At 36.9% G+C, this 24,564-nt stretch overlaps 1 protein-coding gene across 5 annotated transcripts in view; it reads right to left on the bottom strand.

The window, feature by feature from the left end:
- The window catches only part of CTDSPL2 (CTD small phosphatase like 2), an 84,431-nt gene that overhangs the window by 40,304 nt on the left and 19,563 nt on the right, over window positions 1–24,564 (bottom strand). For all 5 annotated transcript variants that reach the window (XM_046008828.1, XM_046008831.1, XM_046008830.1 and 2 more), the window contains one exon: window positions 15,192–15,401. In XM_046008828.1, the coding sequence (XP_045864784.1) occupies window positions 15,192–15,377 (186 nt within the window). In that variant the 5' untranslated portion in view covers window positions 15,378–15,401. The remainder of the gene's footprint in view (window positions 1–15,191; window positions 15,402–24,564) is intronic.

The following is a 24,564-nucleotide window of genomic DNA, read 5'->3' as shown; positions in this document are numbered from 1 at the left end:
ATACAAAGCAGATCAGTCAATGCCCCGTTAACTCTAACCACAGCACTAACAAAAACAATAACTGGGACACCTCCAGAGATAACTTGGACACCCCAGTGAGGCAGCAAACAGCAGCTGAAATGCTACCTCAGGGCTTAATAAAAGGTAATAAAAACAGAGAAAGAGAAACAAGGGCTTATGGGAACTGAGTAGTGGAGCTTTAAGACAGTAGAGCTAAGATGGACACGAAAGGAAATGTAGACTGCCACATGAGAAAAGTCCCTGCTAGACCAGAGTGTACTTCTCTAGGAGGGAACCCCTCCCACCCGCCACTGCTATTTATCACTTCTAATTAAAAACCTGTGTGTGTGTGTGTGTGTGTGCGCGCGTGCGTGCGTGCTGGGGGGTGGGGGCTTTTGTTTCTGTAGCTGCTGAATTTAAAGTTTTTTTACTTTCTTGATGAAATGTAAAAGTCAATTCTCTGGGGCACCTGGATGGCACAGTGAGTTAAATGTCTGACTCTTGTCAGGGTTGTTGAGACCGAGCTGAACCCGTTCAGCATGGAGTCTGCTTAAAAGACTCTTTCTCCCTATCCATCTACACTTGTGCTATCTCTGCTCTCTCTCTCTCAAATAAATAAATAAATCTAAAAAATTCAACTCCCTCTATTCTATATACATTTGTCTAGTTTAGGAAAAAGTCATGTAGAAAGCAATACACTACCCATGTTATACTGACACTGTTCCCCTATTTATCAAGAATCTATAAGCTAACTAATGTTGCAGAATTACAACACATTTCTTGTAGAACGGACTGTAATGTGGTCAGTTAAAAATACATATAATATCTGAGGCATGTGAGTGGCTCAGTTACTTAAGCCTCCAATTCTTGGTTTCAGCTCAGGTCATGATCTCAAAGTCCTAGGATCAAGCCCCATGGTGTCAGGCTCTGTGCTCAAAAGGATCACTCTCTTTTCCTCTGCTCCTACCCTTGCTTACACTCTCTAAATAAATGTTTTTTTTAAAAAAGCATGTATGGGGCACCTGGGTGGCTCAGTGGGTTAAAGCCTCTGCCTTCAGCAGAGGGATCCTGGGATCAAGCCCCACGTTGGGCGCTCTGCTTTGTGGGGAGCCTATCTCCCCGCCTTTCTCTCTGCCTGCCTCTCTGCCTGATTGTGATTTCTGTCAAATAAATAAATAAAATCTTAAAAAATAAAATACAAAAGGGAGGAAAAAAGGAAAGTGAAGTTTCAGATAAATACTGGGTAGTAATTAAACAGACAGGAAAACTCAAAAAGCGATCACTGTATTTTTAACGTTACACAAAAACAACAAAAACAGTTAGAAAAGACACCCTAAGCCACAAAACCTTCTAAAAAAACCTAATCTCATACAAAAATGAGCAACAAGGAAATACAGATGTTAAATCCACACAAAAATTATTGTAATAAAATATACAAGAAGGGGGCGCTTGGGTGGCTCAGTGGGTTAAAGCCTCTGCCTTTGGCTCAGGTCATAATCCCGGGGTCCTGGGATTGAGCTCCCCATAAGGCTCTCTGCTCAGCGGGGAGCCTTCTTCCTTTTCTCTGCCTGTCTCTCTGCCTACTTGTGATCTCTGTCAAATAAATAAATGAAGTCTTTAAAAAAAAAATACAGGGAGTAAAATAACATCTCTACAGATAAAGAATACATGTTAGAAAAATATGCATATAGATCAAAATTATAACCTTCTATTTCAGAACACAAGACTTAGTAAGAAAATGATACGAGACATATGGGTTAGAAAAATTCAAATCATAAAGACAAAACAAAATAATTAGAAATAACAAAAAAGTCGTATCAGAAATAAAGACTGAATTAGAATGTACAGAAAACTGAGTAAACAATAGATTTGCCTTAAAATAAATAGAAGATAAAACGGGGAAACAGTGGATTAAAGTCTCTGCTTTCGGCTCGGGTCATGATCCCAGGGTCCTGGGATCTAGCCCCGCATTGGGCTCTCTGCCCAGCGGGGAGCCTGCTTCCCTTCCTCTCTCTGCCTGCCTCTCTGTCTACTTGTAATCTCTGTCTGTCAAATAAATAAATAAAATCTTAAAAAAAAAAAAAAGACATCAAAATATTATAAATACTGAAGACACACAAAGATCTAACAGAAAATAGGTAATCCCTGAAGAAGGAAACCAATCAAAAGCATGGCCAAAGAATGAATATTAGATTTTCCTCAAAGGAAAGATTTTAGGGGCATCTGGGTGGTTCAATCAGTTCAGTGTCCAGCTCTTGGTTTTGGCTCAGATCAGGATATCACAGTTGTGAGACTGAGCTCTGCATTAGGCTCTGTGCTCAGCACACAGTCTGCTTCAGATTCTCTCTCCCTCTTGCTCCTGCTCACACTGCCACTGTCTTTGTTTCTGTGTGTCTCTCTCTCCTTCTCTCTCTCTCAAATAAATCTTTAAAGGATTTTAAATTACATATTGAAAGATATGTCTAACTAAAACTATCAACTCAGAAAACAAACAAGATACATCCTAAACTTCATAGAATTTAAAGAAAAAAAATCCTATGGAGATCAAGACAAAATCATTTAAAAAGCAAAAAATAAATAAATAAAATTACATTATCATCAAACTTCAACAGCAATGCTTTTTATGTCAGAAGAAAATGAAGTAACAGTTAAAATAATCAAGAAGAGAAAAGCCTAGCTAAGTTATTTTATATGCAGCAAAACTGGATTTTCATCCCAAAAGAGCATTGTGTTTTGTTTTGTTTTTTAAAAGATTTTATTTATTTGACAGAGAGAGAGACAGTGAAAGAGGGAATACAAGCAGGGGGAGTGGGAGAGGGAGAAGCAGGGAGCCCGATGCGGGACTTGATCCCAGGACACTGGAATCATGACCCGAGCCAAAGGCAGAAGCTTAACGACTGAGCCACCCAGGTGTCCAAAGAGCACTGTTACCAACATGCAAGAATATTGTTCCCATGAGTGCTTTCTGTGGCACCTATTAGAAAATGAGCTTCAAAAAAAAAAAGAAAGAAAATGAGCTTCAGACAACAAAAATAACTGCAGATGATGACATGAGGACTGAGGATAAGCATTAAATATACTGAACATATGCAGATCCTATAAAACTAGGATAAATGAGGATTGAAAGATGGTATGTAATGACAATAGGCTCAGTATGCATAGATATAAAACTAAGAGAACTGGTAAGTGATATATCAAGTTTTTTTTTAAACTGTTCACTTTAAAGTCATTCTGAGACAGAAAACTTAACAGAATTCATTCCCAGCTGATCTATACAAGAAATACTAAATGAAGTTCTTCAGGCATAGAACAAATAATACCAGATGGGATCCTAAACCTGCAGTAAGGAATGAATACCACTAAGGCAATTATGAGGAAATATGAAAGATCTTGGTGTCCAGTACTACTGTGATCTTACCAGCTATCTTTCATAGTCACACTTGCTATAATCTCTGTAGCCTCATTATGATCCAGTAAGTTCCTATTTTGAAGTCTTAAAGTTTTTAATATGTGTATTTGTGGAAATATAATAAGAGTACTCTTAGTATTTTGTTTTGCAATAATATCAAATTCGGTTTTTAAAATTATATCTAAATAGCTATTTTGAAATTGAATAATATTTTAAGAGTATTTAGAACTTTATAATTAAGAATGGATCATTGGAATAAAAAAGGGAGGTTAGGGATGCATGGATGGCTCAGTCAGTTAAGTGTCTTGCCTTTCGCTCAGATCATGATCCCAGGATCCTGGGATCAAATTCCACATCGGGCTCCTTGTTCAGTGGGGAGCCTGCTTCTCCCTCTGCCTGCCACTCCCCCTGCTTGTGCGCGTGCTCTCTCTCTCTCTCTGACAAATAAAATCTTTTAAAAAATAAAAATATAGGGGTGCCTGGGTGGCTCAGTGGGTTAGAGCCTCTGCCTTCAGCTCAGTTCATGATCCCAGGATCCTGGGATCAAGCCCCGCATCAGGCTCTCTGTCAAGCCTGCTTCGTCCTCTCTCTCTGTCTGCCTCTCTGCCTGCTTGTGATCTCTGTCTGTCAAATAAATAAATAAAATCTTTAAAAAAAAAAAAAAAAATATATATATATATATAAAAGGGAGATCAGATGATTTGTGGTTTCAATCCATTATCACACTGAAAAAGAAACTGACACATCCGAATTCTTTGACTCATAAAAGGGGGAAAACTACTCCAAAGAATCTGAGTCAAACATAAATTACAAATGAGAATATGATAAGGTATCTTCCCTTTGGCTACAAAAATACTATTACGTTGTCCTCTCATGCCTTATGTAATAAAACATATTCAAATAAAGTTATGGTGCCAATTCAGTTTACTATCATTTGAGAACACTCAGCATTAAAAAAAAGAGGAGTTTAAATGTACCTCAAATGTACACATGATGAGTTCTTTTATTTATTTTTTTTTTAAAAAGATTTTGTTTATTTATTTGATAGAGATCACAAGTAGATAGAGAGGCAGGCAGAGAGAGAGAGAGAGGGAAGCAGGCTCCCTGCCGAGCAGAGAGCCTGATGCGGGGCTCGATCCCAGGACCCTAGGATCATGACCTGAGCGAAAGGCAGAGGCTTTAACCCACTGAGCCACCCAGGCGCTCCTGAATATCTGTCTTGAGTCCATGTGTGGACATACATTTAAGTTGGATAAATAACTAAGATTGGTATTAGTGGATCATACAATAAATGCATGTTTATTTTTTTGTGGTAGCTTTATTGAGACATATAATTAGCATACAATAAAACTCACCCATTTAAGGTATAAATTTAGTAGCTTTTAGTATATGCACAGAGTTCTGCAGTTGTTAACCACAATCAATTTTATACCACTTAAATCATCTTCAGTGGCTGTCACCCATCAACTCTCCCTTCCTTCCTTGCCCTGAGCAACCAATAGTTGACTTTCTGCATATAGATTTGCCTATTCTGGACATGTCATATAAATGGAATTCTACAACATACAGTCTTTTATGTCTCGCTTCTTTCACTTAGCATGTTTTCAATGTGCATTTGTGTTGTAGCATATATCATTTTGTCATTCCTTCTTATTGTGAAATAATACTCCATTGCATGGATATTTTCCATGTTATCAGTTGATAGATTTTGGGTTGTTTCCATATTTAGCTATCATTAAATGACTACTGTGAACATTGACATACGAGTTTTTTTTTTTGTGGAAATCTATTTACATTTCTCTTGGGCATATACTGAAGAGAAATACAGGATTATATGATAATTCTGTGGTTAGCTTTTCAAGGAGCTGTAGATTGTTTTCCAAAATGGCTGCACCATATTATAGTCCCACCAACAAAATTGAGGGTTCCAGTTTCTCCATGTCCTTGACAATAACTTGTTTATGTCTTTTTAGTTTGCCCATTTTAAATTGGGTTTTGGCTTTTTATAATTGCATTCTAAGAGTTCTCTTTTAGATACAAATCCTTTTTTGACATATGATTTATAGATACTCTATCCCATTCTTTCAGACCCCTTTGAAGCACCAAAGTTTTAAATTTTCACGAAGTTCAGTTTATTTTTGGTTATTATTGCTTATATTTTTGGTGTCATTTCCAAAAGCTATTGCCAAAATCAAGATTTGATAAAGTTTTAGCCCTGTGTTTTCTCTAGAATTTTTTCTTATAAGCTCTAAGTTTTTTTCTTACATGTTTTTAAAGTTTTAGTTCTTATTTTCAGCTCTTTCATCCATTTTGGATTAATTTTTGTAGGTAGTGTAAGGTCCAGCTATTTTTTTTTTACATATTAATGATATCTGTTGGTCCTAGCACCATTTGTTGAAAGACTCTTTAACTTTTAAGAAACTGCCAGTTGTTTTCCAGACTATTTGTACCATTTTATATTTTATCCAGCAATGTCTGGCAATTCCAGTTGCCCACATTCTTAGCAATATTTGGTATTGTCAGTGTTTTTAATTTTAGTCTTTCTACAGGGGTAGGGTGGTTATCTCATTGTGTTTCTTTCTTTCTTTCTTTCTTTCTTTTTTTTTTTTTAAGATTTTATTTATTTGAAAGAGATCACAAGTAGAGAGGCAGGCAGAGAGAGAGAAGCAGGCTCCCCGCTGAGCAGAGAGCCCGATGCGGGGCTTGATCCCAGGACCCTGAGATCATGACCTGAGCCGAAGGCAGCGGCTTAACCCACTGAGCCACCCAGGCACCCCTAAAATTAGGACTTTTGCTTGAAAGCTCTCACATTTTATTGTTGGCAACAAAAAGTTTTTCTTGAAATGCTAAATTTACTTTGTTCACTTTTCAGAAAATACCTACTTAAAAATAGTTTTACATTGGAAAAGTGGTCTAACTCTGCTTATAATAACTTAAACACTCAGATGCTTTTTTCTTTTTTTCTTTTTCCTTTTTCTTTTCCCCCCCCTTAGGGGGTGGGGGCAGAGGGAGGAGGGAGAGAGAGACTCGTAAGCAGGTTCTGTGCCCAGCACAAGCCCGAGTTGGGGCTCAAGCACACAACCCTGAGATCATGACCTGAGCCAAAATCAAGAGTTGGATGCTTAATGGAATGAGCCACACAGGTGCTCCAACTCAGGTGCTTTTTCTCAAGACAACTGTAGTAGCACAAATTTGCGGCCCATCATACAGTGTTAAGACACATTTAAGAGTTGAGATTTAATTAATTTTACAGCTTCGTCAGGAACATTCTTAAGTCAAACTGGCCTTTTTCCCCCTCTAGTGCATGGCAATAAATAATACAGTGATTATTTGGTATCATTGCCTTAATTTGTGCTAAGAGATAGTACTTATATCATTGCTTTTGTATAGTCAGCACAAATATTCAACAGAGGTTATTTCAGGATAAACTGAGATGCAAAAAAATTATTTACCACTTGTGTTTATTACCATTTACACTAAAGATCTTTGATGATTAGTTGATGCTCGTATCAGATAGAGTCAAAAGAGAAAGTTGGCCATATCCATAAGGCAGAAATACAACACTGTAGACCAGATATTAACTCATTTCCTGTATTTGCAGATAAGTTATCAGTTCAGTTCCACTTTATCTTTGGGAAGTGGAAGAGCCTGTTTCTTTTACTGACTTTATCCAGCAGGGTTCCAGCAATGTCTGCTGTGTGGGAGTTTATAAGTCTTTCAGATATTATATATACTTTTTCAACCAATGCAATATGGTAACTTACTCTTTAAGATATTTCATTGACTTTTTTTTTAGTTAGAAAAACTAATGATTATTGGCCTTTAAAGAACTCATCATGGGCGCCTGGGTGGCTCAGTGGGTTAAGCCGCTGCCTTCGGCTCAGGTCATGATCTCAGGGTCCTGGGATCGAGTCCCGCATCGGGCTCTCTGCTCGGCAGGGAGCCTGCTTCCTCCTCTCTCTCTCTCTGCCTGCCTCTCTCCCTACTTGTGATCTCTATCTGTCAAATAAATAAATAAAATCTTAAAAAAAAAGACAGATATTCATAGCACCTTTATTCACGATAGTCATAAAACATATGCAATCCAAATAGATAAACAAAATATGTTTTTTTTAAAGATTTTATTTATTTATTTGACAGAGATCACAAGTAGGCAGAGAGGCAGGCAGAGAGAGAGAAGGGGAAGCAGGCTCCCCGCTGAGCGGAGAGCCCGATGCGGGGCTCGATCCCAGGACCCTGGGATCATGACCTGAGCTGAAGGCAGAGGCTTTAACCCACTGAGCCACCCGGCGCCCCTAAACAAAATTTGTTATCTAGTATACTCATACAATAGAATTCTGGGCGGAGGGGTGAATAAAGTATTGAAAACATACAGTAACACAAGTGAGTTCAAAAGCTTTAGGCTGAGTGAAAAATGCAAGAAATGCTGTAGGACTACAATCGTGAAACTCTAGAAAAGATTTATGTGACCTATAATAACAGTATGTTGATGGTTGTCTAGAGTGATGCTTGAAATTGTCTGCAAAGACTATAAGGACACTTTTTTGGACATGAGTGTATAAATATGTTACAATGCATGACAATATATACCTTAAATAGGTGTGTTTTGTTGTGTATAATTATAACTCAAAAAGTTAATTTTTTTTTCAAAAAGTTAATTTTTAAAGTCAATACAGGAGATAGAATGAAATTCTAAAAGACAACTGGTTTAACAAAAAGAAGGCAGGATAAGAAAAACCTAACTAAACATGTCAATTTAAATACAGAGGGTATATTTATACATGGGAGGGAAAGAATTATAATCATGAAAATGCTAGGAAAGTTTATATAACTATATTAATATTAGGCAAAGTAAACCTCAAAGCAAATATTACTAGAAATGAGAGATTTCAAAGTGGTAACAAGAACAATTTATACTCATCACAAATGTGTATACACCTAACAAGAGAACTTCAAAATACATAAAGAAAAAAACTGACAGAACTAAAAGGCAAAGTCACAGTAATAGTTGGAGATTTTAACACCCCTCTCTTAGTAACTGATAAAACAAGTTTAAGATATAGAAGACTGAAATATTATCAACCAACTTGATCTAATTAATAGTTACAGAATACTGCACTGCAAAATTCTAGAATATGCACATTTCTTCAAATACACATGTGACACTCATCAAGATAGACTATATGCTAGAAAATATCAAAAAAGACGAAAGAAATGAAATCATACAGAGTATAATCCTAGATAACAATGATAATAAATTATAAATCAACAATTAAAAGATATCTTAAAAATGCCCAAATATCTGGAAATTAAATAACAAATTTCCAAATAATCCATGTGTCAATAATAAATCAAACAGGGGCGCCTGGGTGGCTCAGTGGGTTAAGGCCTCTGCCTTCGGCTCAGGTCATGATCCCAGGGTCCTGGGATCGAGCCCTGCATCGGGCTCTCTGCTCGGCGGGGAGCCTGCTTCCCTTCCTCTCTCTCTGCCTGCCTCTGTCTACTTGTGATCTGTCTGACAAATAAATAAACAAAATCTTAAAAAAAAAAAAAAAAGAATAAATCAAACACACCCACAAAAAAGTTAATAAAAATATAATCAGAGGAGCACCAGGTAATACATGTATGGAATTGTTGAATCACTGTATTGTACACATGAAACTAATATAAGAGTGTACATTAACTAACTGCAATTAAAATAAAAACTTAAAAGAATATATAATCAGAACATGTGGGAAATTAGTACTTTGAAATTCAGAGTTTTAAAACTTTTATTGGGGGAGGGGGGGTATAAAATCAGTGATCTAAGCAAGGGGCTGGCAAACTATACAATCCAGAAGCCAACTCCAGCAAGCTGTTTCTGTATGCCCAGCAGGCTTAAAATGGGTTTTTTAAATTTTTGTTTTCAAAGATTTTAATTTTTTTAAGTAAGCTCTACACCCAACACAGGGCTCAAACTCATGACCCCAGGATTAAATGTCACATGCTCTACTGAATGAGCCAGGCAGGAGCTCCAGGAATGGTTTTTTATATTTATAAATGGGGATGGAGGAGGAAAGGAGGAGGATCAAAAGAACAACATTATTTGATGACTTATGAAAAATTTATGAAATTCAAATCTGTGTCCAAAGTTATTCTTTATGTATTACCTGAAGAGTAGAGTAGTAGCTGTAACACAATATAGTCCACAAAGCCTAAAATATTTATCAGAAACAGTTACAGAAAAAGTTTACCAATCCTTGATCTAAGCTATCACTTCCAGAAACTGAAAAAGTAAAAGTAAATCAAACAGGAAGAATAAGAAAATATTAAAAATAACAAGTAGAAATCAATTAAATAGAAAAAATGAAAATTAACAAAGATGTTGGTTCTTTGAAAGAGTAATGAAACTGACAAAGCTCTAGCAAGACAGATCAAAACAAAGATAAATCATTAAGTTATCCATATCAGGAATGAAAAGGTATACATCATTACAGATCCATTAGACACTGATATTTATGTAAATATCACAAAATTTTACACCAAGTAATTCAATAACTTGAATGAGTGAACCAATTCCTTGAAAAACACATGACCAAGACTGAAACAAGAAACAGAAAAGCTAAATAGCCTTGTATATATTACAGAAATCCAATTTACAATAAAAGCTCTCTCACGAAAACTTCAACTTATTTAAGTATAAAATAATACTAAGACAATATAAGTTCTTTCGGAAATAAGCAAAGGGAACAATTCTTCACTTGCCTTATGATCCAAGCATAATAATCTTGGTTCCAAAATCTGAAAATATGACAAATCAAGGAAACTACAGACCAAAGCCCTCATGAACACAGATGTAAAAATCCCTTAGAAAAAAACACAGTAAAGCAAATCCAGCAATACAAGTTTGGTTTTCCATTAAAAAATATTTCTGCTCTACTCCACATGAAAAGAATAAACAAAAATCTGAAGAACATCTCAAAAGATGCAGAAAAGTCTTTGAGAAAATTCAACATGTTAAGAATTTTTAGCAAACTAGGACTAAAAGGGAACTTCTTCAAATGAGTAAAAGATAACTATGAAAAACATTTAGCTAACAACATACCTAAATGTAAATAAACTCTTTTCCTCTAAGATCAGCAACGAGAGAAGGTGTTATTTCTCACCACTTCTATGGAACATCGTACTAGAGGCCCTAACTAATGCAGTAAAGAAAATGAAATAAAAGACCTAGAGATCAGGTAAAATAAGTAAAACTGTAGTTATCTGGTGTATTTTATGATTATGTATGTATAAGCATCCAATCTGAACTTCTAATTTTTTCATGCCATAATAAATGGTAAAGTACTTATTAATCTAGCTGTTGAAGAACACATCTAGAGAGACTGACTTACAACCAAAGTTAATACTTTGGGAGGAAGGAAGAAAATTCCCAATAAAACCATGAAGCTTCGCAGTAGTATAAAGGTTAGAGTTACAACAAAGTTTTCATCGAATCACATTTTTCAAACCAAGGGGTAAAACCCATCAGTGGATGAGGAAATTAAAGCATTAAAATCACCTTTATTTGTTTTAAAGATTTATTTATTTATTTGAGAGAGAGAGAGACAATGAGTGAGCACACAGTGGGATAGGGAGAAGCAGACTTTCTGCTGAGAAGCAAGCCTGACGTGGGGCTCAATCCCAAGATCCCAGCATCATGATGCTTAACTGACTGAAACACCCAGGTGCCCCTAAAATCACCTTTAAAAGGAGAATAAGAAACAAAAGAGAAGAAAAATCAGACATAATCAAATATACTAAGGGTGAGTATGGTTTCACATGTATGAGTATAGTGGAAGACATGTTTCTTTCTAAGGGATATACTTAGAAGATCTTAAAACATTGATTTAATATAACAGGTAAGGAAGAGGGCCCCTGGGTGGTTCAGTTGGTTAAGCCTCTGCCTTTGGCTCAGGTCATGATCTCAGGATCCTGGATCAAGCCCTGTGTAGGGCTCCTCACTCAGTGGGGAGTATGCTTCTCCCTCTCCCCCACCACCTCCCCACCCACTCACATGCTGGCTCTACCTCTCAAATGAATAAATAAAACTTTAACAGCAAGAGCATAATAGTATTTAGATAAGAACAGAGGAAAAGATCATTTTGTTATGGGAAAACTCTAGTAACCACCTATTTGGAAAGGTGTAGAGAGATTTCTGATATAAAGCATATATAGATTAGCTGTGAGGTCTTCACTTCAAATATATATCAGATATCTCATTATGCTAGAGTGCCTGGGTGGCACAGTCAGTTAAGTGTCTCACTCTTGGTTTTGCTCAGGTTGTGATCTCAGGGTCATGAGATCAAGCGCAGCCCCACCCTCCCCCCCACACCAATATGGCTCTGAACTCAGCATAGTCTGTCTGCTTTAGTTTCTCTCTCCCTCTCCCTCTGCCCTCCCACTCGTTCTCTCTCTCTCTCAAATAAATAAATCTTAAAAAAAAAATCTCATTATAAAGCAGAAAGACTGCATGTCAATAATTCTTGAGTGCTCTGACAATTTCATAATTCTGAAATCAGAGAAGTGATAAACATTTGAATCATAAAATCTGGATTTGAAAGAGACCAAAGATTCCATACATACTGTTATAAAATGAATTTGTGTCATGCCCCTCCCCCCAATTCCCAAATTCATATGTTGAAGCCCTAACCCACAGAATATAACCATATTTAGAAATATGGCTCTTAAGCAGTAATTAAGTTCAAATGGGGTCATTAGGGCAGGCCCTAATCCAATTATGAGTGGTGTCCTTATAAGAAGAGATGGTAACACAGACTACACAAAGGACTGAGAGGTAACTATGGTAGGACCCAGCAAGAAGGCAGCCATTCAAGTCAAGGACAGAGGCCTCAGGAAAAAACCAACCTGCTGAAACCCTGATCTTGGACTTCTAGCTTCTAGGACTATAAAAAAATTTTGTTTTTTAAGCTACCCAGTCCTTGGTATTTTCTTATGGCAGTCCGGGCAAAATTATACAAACCCTTATATTCATAAATTAACAACCTATGTTTGGTTTACTTAAATACTCTCCTGGCTAATTTATACAAAAGTAAGATTAGAATACAGATTAAAACTTGTTAGCAATATAAAAATATAAAAACAGGTCAGTAGTGATAAAATGGCAAGCACTAACAGCCACTGATCCTAGAAATCATAATAGTAACAGGAGAGCAGTAAAGTAGGGTGATACAAAAAGTCAGACTCCTGAAATAGGGATGAAAGCAATGTTAGATACCTTAGAAACGACTACAGCTCAAAAGAGAAAGCAAGAAGGTTTGTCTAAAAAGTTCAATTCTAGCCATGTAACTTTAAAAGTCCAAAAGCAGACAAAAAGGAACAGTATTAAAGAAACAAAAAAGGCAGCACAGGGAGTTGTCTAACTGATTTGGTTTTAAAAAGGACACTTGTCGAGATAAGAAATGTAGTTTATCATCTACTCAGACTAAAGGAGATGAAGATATATGCAAAAAGTACTGCGGAAAAAACTTCCTATAAAAAGAGTAAGTTTCAGGAAGCTTTGAAATGATGACAGAATATAAATAAACAACAAAGTGAGAAGGCAGTATAAGAGATTCGACCTTATTTGCTTTCATCAAGAAGAGTTTTCCTTACACAAGACAGGTGATGCTCTTAAGATGTTACCTAGCTACCGAGACAAAAATGGTATAGGACAAAGAACACAAGTATCAGAATCAAATGTACCTGGGTTTAAATCTCAGCATCATCGCTTACTGTAGAGGCAACAGTGCATAGTGGGTTAAAAGTGTAGGCTCTGAAGCCAGGGTATTTGGGTTTCAATTCCAGTGTTGCCACTTAAAACTAAGTAACCCTGTGAAAGTTATTTAATCTTCCTGTGCTTTTGTTTCCTTACCTGTAATACACAGATAATACAACCTACTTCCTTTGTTTGTACAGTTTAAAGCAGTTACTACACTTAGAGCACTGAGAACACTGTATGACACATTCTAATTGCTCAATAACTGGTAGTTATTATCTTCCATTTATTCTTTATTGTTTGTTTTTATCCTGTACATTTATTACACTCATTGTTGTTACTGACATATCCAAGTTACCCAAATTCACTAAGCCTAAATTTTTCTCTTCTATAAACTACCAAAAAATACTTACATGAATTAAGGAGATAGAAGATATAAAGCAACGAATAAATATATTCAATAAACATTACCCGCCAAACCCTACCCAAATTTTGAAAAAGGCAACACTACTTAAGATACTGAACATAAGGGGTGCCTGGGTGGCTCAGTGGGTTAAAGCCTCTGCCTTCAGCTCAGGTCATGATCCCAGAGTCCTGGGATCCAGCCCCGCATCGGGCTCTTTGCTCAGCAGGGAGCCTACTTCTCTCTCTCTGCCTGCCTCTCTGCCTACTTGTAATGTCTGTCAAACAAATAAATAAATAAAATCTTAAAAAAAAAAAAAAAGATACTGAACATAAGCAAGCATTGTATAGATTCTCAATAAAACTTTAGAATGTATTATCAAAGAGATGATTTAATGACAATGAGATAAGAAAGAAATAACAATCAGAAGCCAGTGTAATCTCAGTAGGAATAATACATGACAAACTAATCATTTAATTTACTTCTAACACAGAGTTAGTAAACAGGGGGCGGGGGAGGGGAGGATGAAAGTGCACCTTGATTTTAGCAAGACATCCCAATACTAATTTTCATAATAACCCTATAGAAAAAAAATCTGGATGATTAACAGTACAATTAAGTGAATTTGAAGCTGTAGGAAAACTCTTGCCCCCCAAATTAGTGAATAGACATTAGTTTGCAAACAGGTTTTTAGTAGCCCTATCTTATTTAACATCTTTAAGTAGACATTAATGAAAAATGCAAGATTTTGGTTTAAAAAAATAAAAAGAAAGAAACTTGACAGTAATTTCTATAGGAAAACCCTGAATGTGTAGTTGATATGGGCAAAACCTGCTAACCAACAAAGATAGATCTTACTACTAAAGGAGGAAAAAAAATATCATGATATGTTATGCGATGGTGCCACATTAATACAATCAGAAATCAGAAGACAGAGGAAAAACCCACCCATCCAGACTTTTTTTAAAACCAAAATCTTGCATTTGTCATTAATGTCTACTTGAACACATACAATGAATAACAATAATGCTCTTATTTATAGAGTATATTAAAATTTCTCAAACTGCTTTTTCTATTTACCATCTAATGTAAAAACAACTCTGAAACAGATAAAGCAGTTAGAATTAGTCCCATTTTACTGTCTTCTTGAGGTTCCGAGGGGTAAAGGAGTTTCCTCAGATCAAGTTGGTCCAAAGTATGAATGTGGAACATGTGACTCTTAGTCAATGTCCATTTTTTCTTTAATAACTTTTTACCTCTTTAATAAAGTAATACATTGTCATTGTAAAGTGTTAGAAATCAGAAAAAGAAATCATCTCCCTAATCACTGTATTAATATTAACAAGAAAATTTAACTTTTCTCTGAAATGAAAAAAATGGAAGTGAGAGAACTCACATAAATAAGGAAAAATTTTTTACGTTTCATGATACTATGCTGAAAAAAAGGCTAATTGGATCAGTTAAGTAGAATAAGTGTTTTCTTGAACTCTTTAAATATTTTTCATGTTATTCCTCTTAAAATGATATCAAAATGTAGACATTTCTTAATCTACTAGCAATATTAAACTTCTCATCTTTGCATGCTTAAAGAAAACAACCTAAACTTTAATTTTAATGATGTAAGTACAAGGTAAAACCATTACCTTGGGTGTGCTTCCTTTAATGAATTTCTTAATTGAAGACAACAAGCCGGTTTCATTTTTCGGTGTTTTTTCTCCCCCTGAAGGCAGGCTATCATCAACCTCTGAGTATTTCCTCTTTGCTCTAGCAGTGCGTTGTGTTTGGATTTGATTTGATTGCTGAGAAGCTTTACGTGTTCTCAGCCTCATCTTTTATGAGTGCCACATATAAAACTGTAAGAGAAAAATAACAAGGGTTATTACATTAAACCTAGCACACCAAAATGTGGCCCAGCTTATATAAGAAAAATCTCTTGGTCCAAGTCCCTAGGGGATTAAAATAAGGAAGTAACATCTTAAGCAAAAGGTTGCTTTGAAGTTTTACACATTATCCCAAGTAACCTTCCCACCAACTTCTAAAATATTATACCCTGGGCACCTGGGTGGCTCAGTGCGTTAAGCCGCTGCCTTCAGCTCAGGTCATGATCTCAGGGTCCTGGAATCAAGTCCCGCATTGGGCTCTCTGCTCAGCAGGGAGCCTGCTTCCCTCTTTCTCTCTCTGCCTGCCTCTCTGCCTACCTGTGATCTCTGTCTGTCAAATAAATAAATAAAATCTTAAAAATAAATAAATAAAAATAAAATAGAATATTATACCCTATGATCTAATAAAAATATGAGCAACACCAGGGTGCCTGGGTGAGTCAGTCTTAAAAGTTAAGCACCCAACTCTTGATTTTGGCTCAGGTCATGATCTAGGCATTGTGAGATGGAGCCCCATGTCAGGCTCTGTGCTGGGTGTGGAGCCTGCTTAAGATTCTCTCTCTCCAGGGCACCAGGGTGGCTGGGTAGTTAAGCGGCTGACTTTGAGTCAGGTCATGATCACAGGGTACTGGTATCGAGCCCCATGTCAGGCTTGTCAAGCTCCCTGCTCTGCAGGAAACCAGCTTCTCCCTCTCCCACTCTGCCTGCTTGTGTTCCCTCTCTTGCTGTGTTTCTCCACCAAATAAATAAAATCTTAAAAAAAAAAAAAAAAAGACCCTCCCTCTCCCTCTCCAAAAAAAAAAAAAAAAAAAAAAAGACTAACACCAAGAGTGGGCATACTCTTTTCACAGCGCTATACTGCCTCCACTGGTGCTGACATTATCTTTCATTTAATCATTCACTCAACAAGTATTTATGAAGCACTTGACCACGTTCAAGGCACTGAGCTAGGCTGAGCACCTAGTAAATAGTATACAACATATGGAAGGTTTCTGACTTCTGGAGCTCAAAATGTCGTGGAAAAGCCCTCAATAAACGAACAAATTAATTACATGAGCATGATTCTTTTTTTTTTTTAAGATTTAATTTATTTATTCGACAGAGATCACAAGTAGGCAGAGAGGCAGGCAGGGGGTGGGGGGGTGGGGGAAGAAGGCTCCCTGCTGAGCAGAGAGTCCGATCCCAGGCTCGATCCCAGGGCCCTGAAATCATGACCTGAGCCAAGTCTTTGGCTTTAACCCACAGCGCCATGCAGGCGCCCCCTCCATGAGCGTGATTCTAATGATCAACAATCACACAAGTGTAAGAAGAGGAGTTGGATCATTCAGTTTATTATATCAATTGATCTTACCACACATAACGAAACTAAAAACTGAATTCACGTTAGAAAGAAAATATGAGGCAATTTACTTAGAACTCTCTCACTTTATGGATGAGAAAATTAATGGCTGGCAAAACTGTACGAAGTTTTTAAACTTCAGAAGTTCTTAAACTTCAGAAGTACAGAAGTGATTAAATACATAACCTAAATTAGAATCTAAAGTAGAAATATAAAAATTACCGAACTAAGAATTAAGAAATGTGAATTCTAATCCTATTTCAATCATAGCTATACTACAGTCAGTTGTTTTTTCACCTATATAAAGAATATATTCATCTTAGCATCCTGAGCCTCAAAATGAAAAAGGAATTAGAAAAGGCTAAAAAATGCAGAGAACAATAATGCTACTCACAACAGTGAATGCATTCGCAGAAAAGTCTAACTCCATTTAAGCATTCTAAACTCCTAAAGATGCAGAAATTCCTGGCAAAGGATAGGGTCTTCACCGACCAATTAAGAAGCTTAAGACATTGTGTCTTTACACAATGTTCAATGTTAACAGTCACAGAAAAAAAAAGTTAGAAACTTCTAGAAAGTTATATATAGATAATCTGATCTAACAAAAAACCTCAAATTCAAAGGATTCACCAGAGTCCCTAAATAAAACAACCGTTTTTTTCCTAGCAGCAAATGGTGCTCGGTTTTAAGATACCATCTCAAAATAAAAATATTGCCTTTTCTCTTAGAGTCCACGTTAACTTCTAAAGTGATTTATCATTCAAGGCATGTATTATTTACTTTAAAACCCTATTTAAAGTGGATAAATGTTGCCTTAATTCCTTAGTTATTGAGTACAGCATGCCTTAGAAAAGGAAAATTCCAGTATAGAAAATGCAAGGGGGGGATTTATGTTTAATCAATTTCTGTAATCTTTAAAGTTTTTTCAAAAATATCCAAGAATTGGGGAACTTGGGCGGCTCAGTGGGTTAAGCCTCTACCTTCGGCTCAGGTCATGAACCCAGGGTTCTGGGATTGAGCCCCACATCGGTCTCTCTCCTCGGCAGGGAGTCTGCTTCCCCTTTCTGTCTCTGCCTGCCTCTCTGCCTACTTGTGATCTCAGTCTGTCAAATAAATAAATAAAATCTTAAAAAAAAACCCAAGAATTAATCTATCTTAAGCCCAGAATCATTAAAGGGAAATTATAAAACTTTATGAAATAATACATTGATCTAAAGTAGGTCTTAAAAGACCAGAGGCATGTAAGTCCAGTCTTATGAAATCTGGCTGATTAAAATTTAAACACTCGGGGCGCCTGGGTGGCTCAGTGGATTAAGCTGCTGCCTTCAGCTCAGGTCATGATCTCAGGGTCCTGGGATCAAGCCCCGCATAGAGCTCTCTGCTCTGCGGGGAGCCTGCTTCCTCCTCTCTCTCTCTGCCTGCCTCTCTGCCTACTTGTGATCTCTCTCTCTCTCTCTGTCAAATAAATAAATAAATAAATCTTAAAAAAATAAATAAATAAAATAAAATTTAAACACTCACGGTCACCTGCTACTAGAATGGTAAGAATGAAAACTATAACCTCTGCCCATGAGAATCAAAAAGTCTGGCAGATAAGTATACATATCATAGTGTATATATAAAGTCCTAGATCACTCCACATGAAAAGAGTGAAGACAGTTCTAGGAAAAGTTAGGAGAAAGGTCCTTTAAACTCAAAAATAACCAGTGGGCATTTACTTGAAAGAAAGACATTCAAAGAAGGAGCTGAAAAGTAGGATTTTGTCTATTCCATTAATGAATTGTAAAAGGTGTACTTGATAGATCTTTTTAAAAGGCCTCTGGGAGGCAAAAAGGCCGTGACAGGGACCGCCCTGGAGGTGACATGGTGCCAGAGCATACACCTTTCCTGAGGGTTGCTCGATGGGAACAAGTAAGTTCATAGCCCAATCCAACAAAGCCATGTTGTCTTTTCTTGCCACAGCCATGGAGATGTGTCAGTAAGGCCTTTGCCCTAAAAGGCAATTCCAACATTTCACAGCCCTGACCCTGAACCTCCAGAGGGCTGCCAATGCCACGAGGCCAGTCAAGCAGGTCCTCCATCCTAACAGGTGCGACACTGAGCACTCCATGCCTACTGGCACAACCTCCTAGGACAGCCACCTCTTCTGGTTCCTCTGCACTTTCACCTTCAAGCTCTGCTAAGCAGAGGCCCTTGTGCGGGCAGAGAAGCCATCAGTGAGCACAGTGCTGGCGGGTATTAGAGTTTGTGGTGGCAGAAGATTGTGTTCCATGTTCTAATTTGCAGGCTACAACGACCCAAGTGTGGTACCACAGGGTATGTGGAGAAAATCACATGCAGTTCATCTAAGAGAAATGAATTCAAAAGCTGCCACTCAGTTCTGATGGAAAAACACATATTATGGAAATTTGAAGGGGCCATCGTGGGTGTTGCCTTGGTATTCACTTGCTTTGTTCATCAGGGACAGCGGGACAAAAAAGCTCTGGATAAAACCGGGGAGCAAATCAAGTCTATATAGCTACCTTCTACTCTTTAAAGTGGTCTTAGCGATTGCACCTCAGACAGAGGCAGTACAATGAATGGATCTGTGCCCCTTGTTCTTGGGAACTTGTAGTGGTATTTCTTCCTCCAACTCTTGTCTAGATCATTAACAAACAAAATATAGAATAGTTCCCTTCCCTGTTATAATTTGGTTTACCACAGGAAGTCATGGTGGCAGAAAAAGGACAGCAACTTTATGCTCCAATTTACCAACTACCTATCTTCCCCTTCTTCTACTTATTTAAAACTTTCAGGATGTAATTTCAGCAAAGTTTATTTCTCAGCCAAAAATCTCTGTTTCCCCTCAACCCTAATGCCAAAAAAAATAAATAAAATAAATAAATTAATTAATTTAAAAACCTATAGATGTATTTTTAAAAAAGGTATATAGGGGCTGGAGCAATCAAGCCCTCATGAACTTTCAAAATGGACTACTCGCACAACAGATGAACATATAATTTTTCAATTTCTCATGGAACACTTACCAAGACAGACCATATGTGGAGATGTAAAACAAATCTAAATAAATTTAAAGACTAAAATCTTACAAAGTATGTTCTCTGACCACAATTACAAATTTTTTTTTTTTAAAGATTTTATTTATTTATTCGACAGAGAGAGATCACAGGTAGGCAGAGAGGCAGGCAGAGAGAGAGAGAGGGAAGCAGGCTCCCTGTTGAGCAGAGAGCCCGATGCGGGACTCGATCCCAGGACCCTGAGATCACGACCCGAGCCGAAGGCAGCGGCTTAACCCACTGAGCCACCCAGGCGCCCAATTACAAATTTTTTAAAATCTTAAAAAATATTAAATATTTGAAAATTTTAAAATATATTTATAAGTAAATCATGAGTCAAAAAAAAAAGGGAGAAAGAAAGACGAAAAAAAGAAAACCACAAAGGAAATACAACATATTTTGAACTAAAAAATAAAAATACAGTAGCACATCAAAATGTGTAGGATGTAATCAACATTCAGAGGTAAATTATAAAGATATATGCACCTCACACCAGAGTCTCAAAATATACTGTCAAACAAAAGTGAAAAATAAACAATTCAACAAAAATAGCTGGGTATTTCAATACCCCCATTTTCTTTTTTTTTTTTTTAAGATTTTATTTATTTATTTGACAGAGATCACAAGTAGACAGAGAGGTAGGAAGGAGGTGAGGGGTGGGGTGGGAAGCAGGCTACCTGCCGAGCAAAGATCCCAACGCGGGGCTTGATCCCAGGACCCTGAGATCATGACCCAAGCCGAAGGCAAGGCTCAACCCACTGAGCCACCCAGGTGCCCCAATACCCCATTTTCAATAATGAATAGATCAATAAGGAAATCAAAGACATGAACAATTCTCTTGACCTAAGAGACACATACAGACCACTCCACTCAGCAGAATCTGTAACATCGTCTAGGATAGACTACATGTCTGGACACAAAACAAGCATCAATAAACTTAAAAGGATTGAAATCATAAAGTAGGAGCACCTGGGTGGCTCAGTGGGTTAAGCCACTGCCTTTGGCTCAGGTCATGATCTCAGAGTCCTGGGATCGAGCCCCACATTGGGTTCTCCAAGCGGGGAGCCTGCATCCCCTTCTCTCTCTGTCTGCCTCCCTAGTTTTGATCTCTCTCTCTCTCTGTCAAATAAATAAATAAAAACCTTTAAAAAAAAAAAAAAGAAATCAAACAAGTATATGGTTTCCAACCACACTGGAATGAAATTAGAAATCACAAGGAAAGAAACCTGAGAAATTAACAAACATGCACAAATTAAACAACAAACTCTAAATATGTAAGCACTGTATCAAAGAAGAAATCACATGGGGAATTAGAAAATTCTTCAGGATGAAATGAAACAAAATTACAACATACAAAAACTTATGAGATGCTCCCAAACAGTGCTCAGAGGACAATTTATGAAAATGCTTATTATCAGAAAAAAGACCTCAATGCAATAACAAACTTTTCAGCATAAGAAACTATAAAAACAAACTAAATCAAAGGCAAGCAAAAGGAAAGAAATAAAGAATAAAGCAGAAATAAATCAAATAGATGATTTAAAAGACAAAGCAGGGGCGCCTGGTTGGCTCAGTGGGTTAAGCCTCTGTCTTTGGCTCAGGTCATGATCTCGGGGTCCTGGGATCAAGCCAGCATCGGGCTCTCTGCTCAGCGGGGAGCCTGCTTCCTCCTCTCTCTCTGTCTGCCTCTCTGCCTATTTGTGATCTCTCTCTCTCTCAAATAAATAAATAAAATCTTAAAAAAAAATAAATCACAAAGCAAAAAGAAATTAATGAAGACAAAGATTTGTTCTTTGAAAAGATAAACAAAATTGGCAACCTTAAATTAGATGAGCCAACAAAAAAAGAAGCCTCAACCTATCAAAGTCAAGAGTGAAAGATGGGTCATTAATACCAACCCTACAGAAATAAAAACAATTTTAAGGAAATACTATGAACAACTGTATACCAACAATTAGATAACCTAGATGAGATGGATAAATTCCTATAAAGACAAAAGTAAAATGGGTTCAAGGAAAAAAAAAATCCAAAGCCTCATAATAAGTAGAGACTGAATTAGTGATAATTTTTTAAAAAGCCTCCCGGCAGGGGCACCTGGGTGGCTCAGTGAGTTAAAGCCTCTGCCTTCGGCTCAGGTCATGATCCTAGGGTACTAGGATCGAGCCCCGCATCAGGCTCTCCGCTCAGCAGGGAGCCTGCTTCCTCCTCTCTCTCTGCCTACTTGAGATCTCTGTCTGTCAAATAAGTAAATAAAATCTTAAAAAAAAAAAAAAAAAAAAAGCCTCCCAGCAGTGCCTGGCTGGCATGCAACTCTTGATCTCCAGGTTGTGAGTTCAAGTCCCACTTTGGGTATAGAAAATACTTAAAAATAAAATCATAAGGGGTGGGGGGGGACCACCTACAAAGCAAAGTCCAGTACCAGATGGCTTAACTGATGAATTCTATCAAATGTTTAAAGAACTAACACCAATCCTTCTCAAATTCTTCCAAAAAATTGAGGAACACCTCCCAACTCATTCTATGAGGTCACTATTACTCTGATACTAAAGTCAAACAAAGACATTACAAGAAAAGTAAAACTACTAGTCAATATTCCTTGGGCACATAGATGCAAATATCCTCAACAAAAAGACTAACAAACCAAATCCAGGAGATTTAAAAAAAAAAAAAAAACAACCCACAAAAACCCCTTTTTCTTCATCTTATCAATTTTCTTTCTTTCTTTATTTTTAAAGATCTATTTATTTGTCAGAGAAAGAGAGAGTGGAAGAGAGAGAGCACAAGCAGGGGGGAAAGGCAAGCAGAGGGAAAGGGAGAAGCAGGCTCCCTGCTGAGCAAGAAGCCTAATTCAGGACTCCATCCCAGGACTATGGGATCATGACCTGAACTGAAGGTAGATGCTTGATTGAATGATCCACCAGCATCCCTCCAGCAGCTTTATAAAAGGAATACACCTCAAAAAAATAAATAAATAAAAAGCAAGAAAGCAAAGGTTAAAAAAGGAATAAGGAATATGCATCATGACCAAAGTGGGATTTATTCTAGGGATGCAAGGCTGGTTTAACTATGAAAAATCAATCATAATACACCTTATTAAGAAAATAAAAAAAAAAATCCATATGATCATCTCAAAAGATGCAGGGAAAAAAAAAAGAAAGCATTTGACCAAACCCAACACCTTTTCACAATAAAAATACTAAAAAAAAACCTGGCAATAGAAGAGAACTTCTTAAACCTGAGAAAAGGCATCTACAAAAACCCCTCAGCTAACATCATACTGCATAATGAAAAACTACATGCTTCCCACCTAAGGTCAAGAAAAAGACAAGGTTATCTACTCTCAATACTTTTACTCAACATTTTGCTGGAGATTTATGCCATGGAACTAGAAAGACAAATAAAGAAGAAATAAAAGAAATTCATATTAGAAAGAAAAAAGTAAAACTATACCCAGAGGACATGATATTGTATGAATAACCACAAAAGGAGAAACCACAAAAGCAAAAATTAAACTAGACTTCATAAAAATTAAAAAGACCTGAGAAAACACTTCATAAAAGCTAGATGATTGGTCACAGGCTTATGAAATGATGCTCAATATAATTCACCATCAGAAGTGGAAGCTGAAATTAAAATAGCATACTAATCCATATTTACTTGGAAGGCAAAAATTAAAGAGACTGACAATAATAAATGGTAGCAAAGATGTGGAACAACAAGCACTCTCATATTCTCCTGGTGGGAATGTTAGGTTTTTGGTAAATTTCTATTCAACAACACCTCGCCCCTTGACCCAATAATTTTTTCACTTCAAGTTTTTATCTAAGAGAAATGTAAACATGTCCACACCATACTTTTACAAAAATGTTCCTGGCAGGCTTTATTTACAGTAGCTCCAAACTGGAAAAAGAGACAGAAAAGTGAATACTGTGGTGTTTTCACATATTAGGATAATAATCAAAAACAGAAAACAACAATTATGCTGAGCAAAGGCAGACACAAAAGAATACATATTTGAATACACCAATAAAGAGAAATTCTGTCAGAGGCAAAAATAATCTAGGAGAAACAAATCAGAATAGAAGCTGTCTTGGGGAAAAGAAAATGACATATATGTGATGGAGTGTGGATCTATCTGCCAAAACTTACAGCTAAAATCTATTTATTTCAAAGTACGTAAATTTTACCAAAATAAAACACGTGCAGAAAGTTTTTATGAATAATACCAGGTAGCAGGAAGTCAGAGCTGGTAGGGATACAGATCTAAAAGAGAGACAAAAATGTTAGTAAGTACTCAAATCAAGTGATGGTCATATGGTGCTTCATAATACCATTCTGTTTACTTTGCGCATGTTTGATATTTTCTATTAAAAAACAGCAGCAACAACAAAAGCCTGGACTACCAGAGCTACCAACAGGATTCAACACTGAGAAGAAACTGAATTAAGTCAAAATAGAGTAGGACAGGATCAAATGAGAAAAGCAAAGAGAACATCTAGGAAAAGGGGGGCAGAGGAACATAAACTAAGCAATCTCAAGAGAGCAGTCCTCCATATTTTTGAACATAGAAAGTAACAGAAAGCTCCATGTAAGTCAAAAAACTGTCTTGAGCCAAAAGTCCTACTAAAAGTTCAGGAAAACAAATTACACATTAAGAAGTAACAGAAGGGGCACCTGGGTAGCTCAGTGGGTTAAAGCCTCTGCCTTGGGCTCAGGTCATGGTCCTGGCATCCTGGGATCG

This window comes from Meles meles, chromosome 6 (assembly GCF_922984935.1).
Source record: "Meles meles chromosome 6, mMelMel3.1 paternal haplotype, whole genome shotgun sequence".
Classification (NCBI taxonomy): Eukaryota; Metazoa; Chordata; class Mammalia; order Carnivora; family Mustelidae; genus Meles; species Meles meles.
Note: the sequence above shows the minus strand (reverse complement) of the source record. Positions and strands in the feature narration are given on the sequence as shown.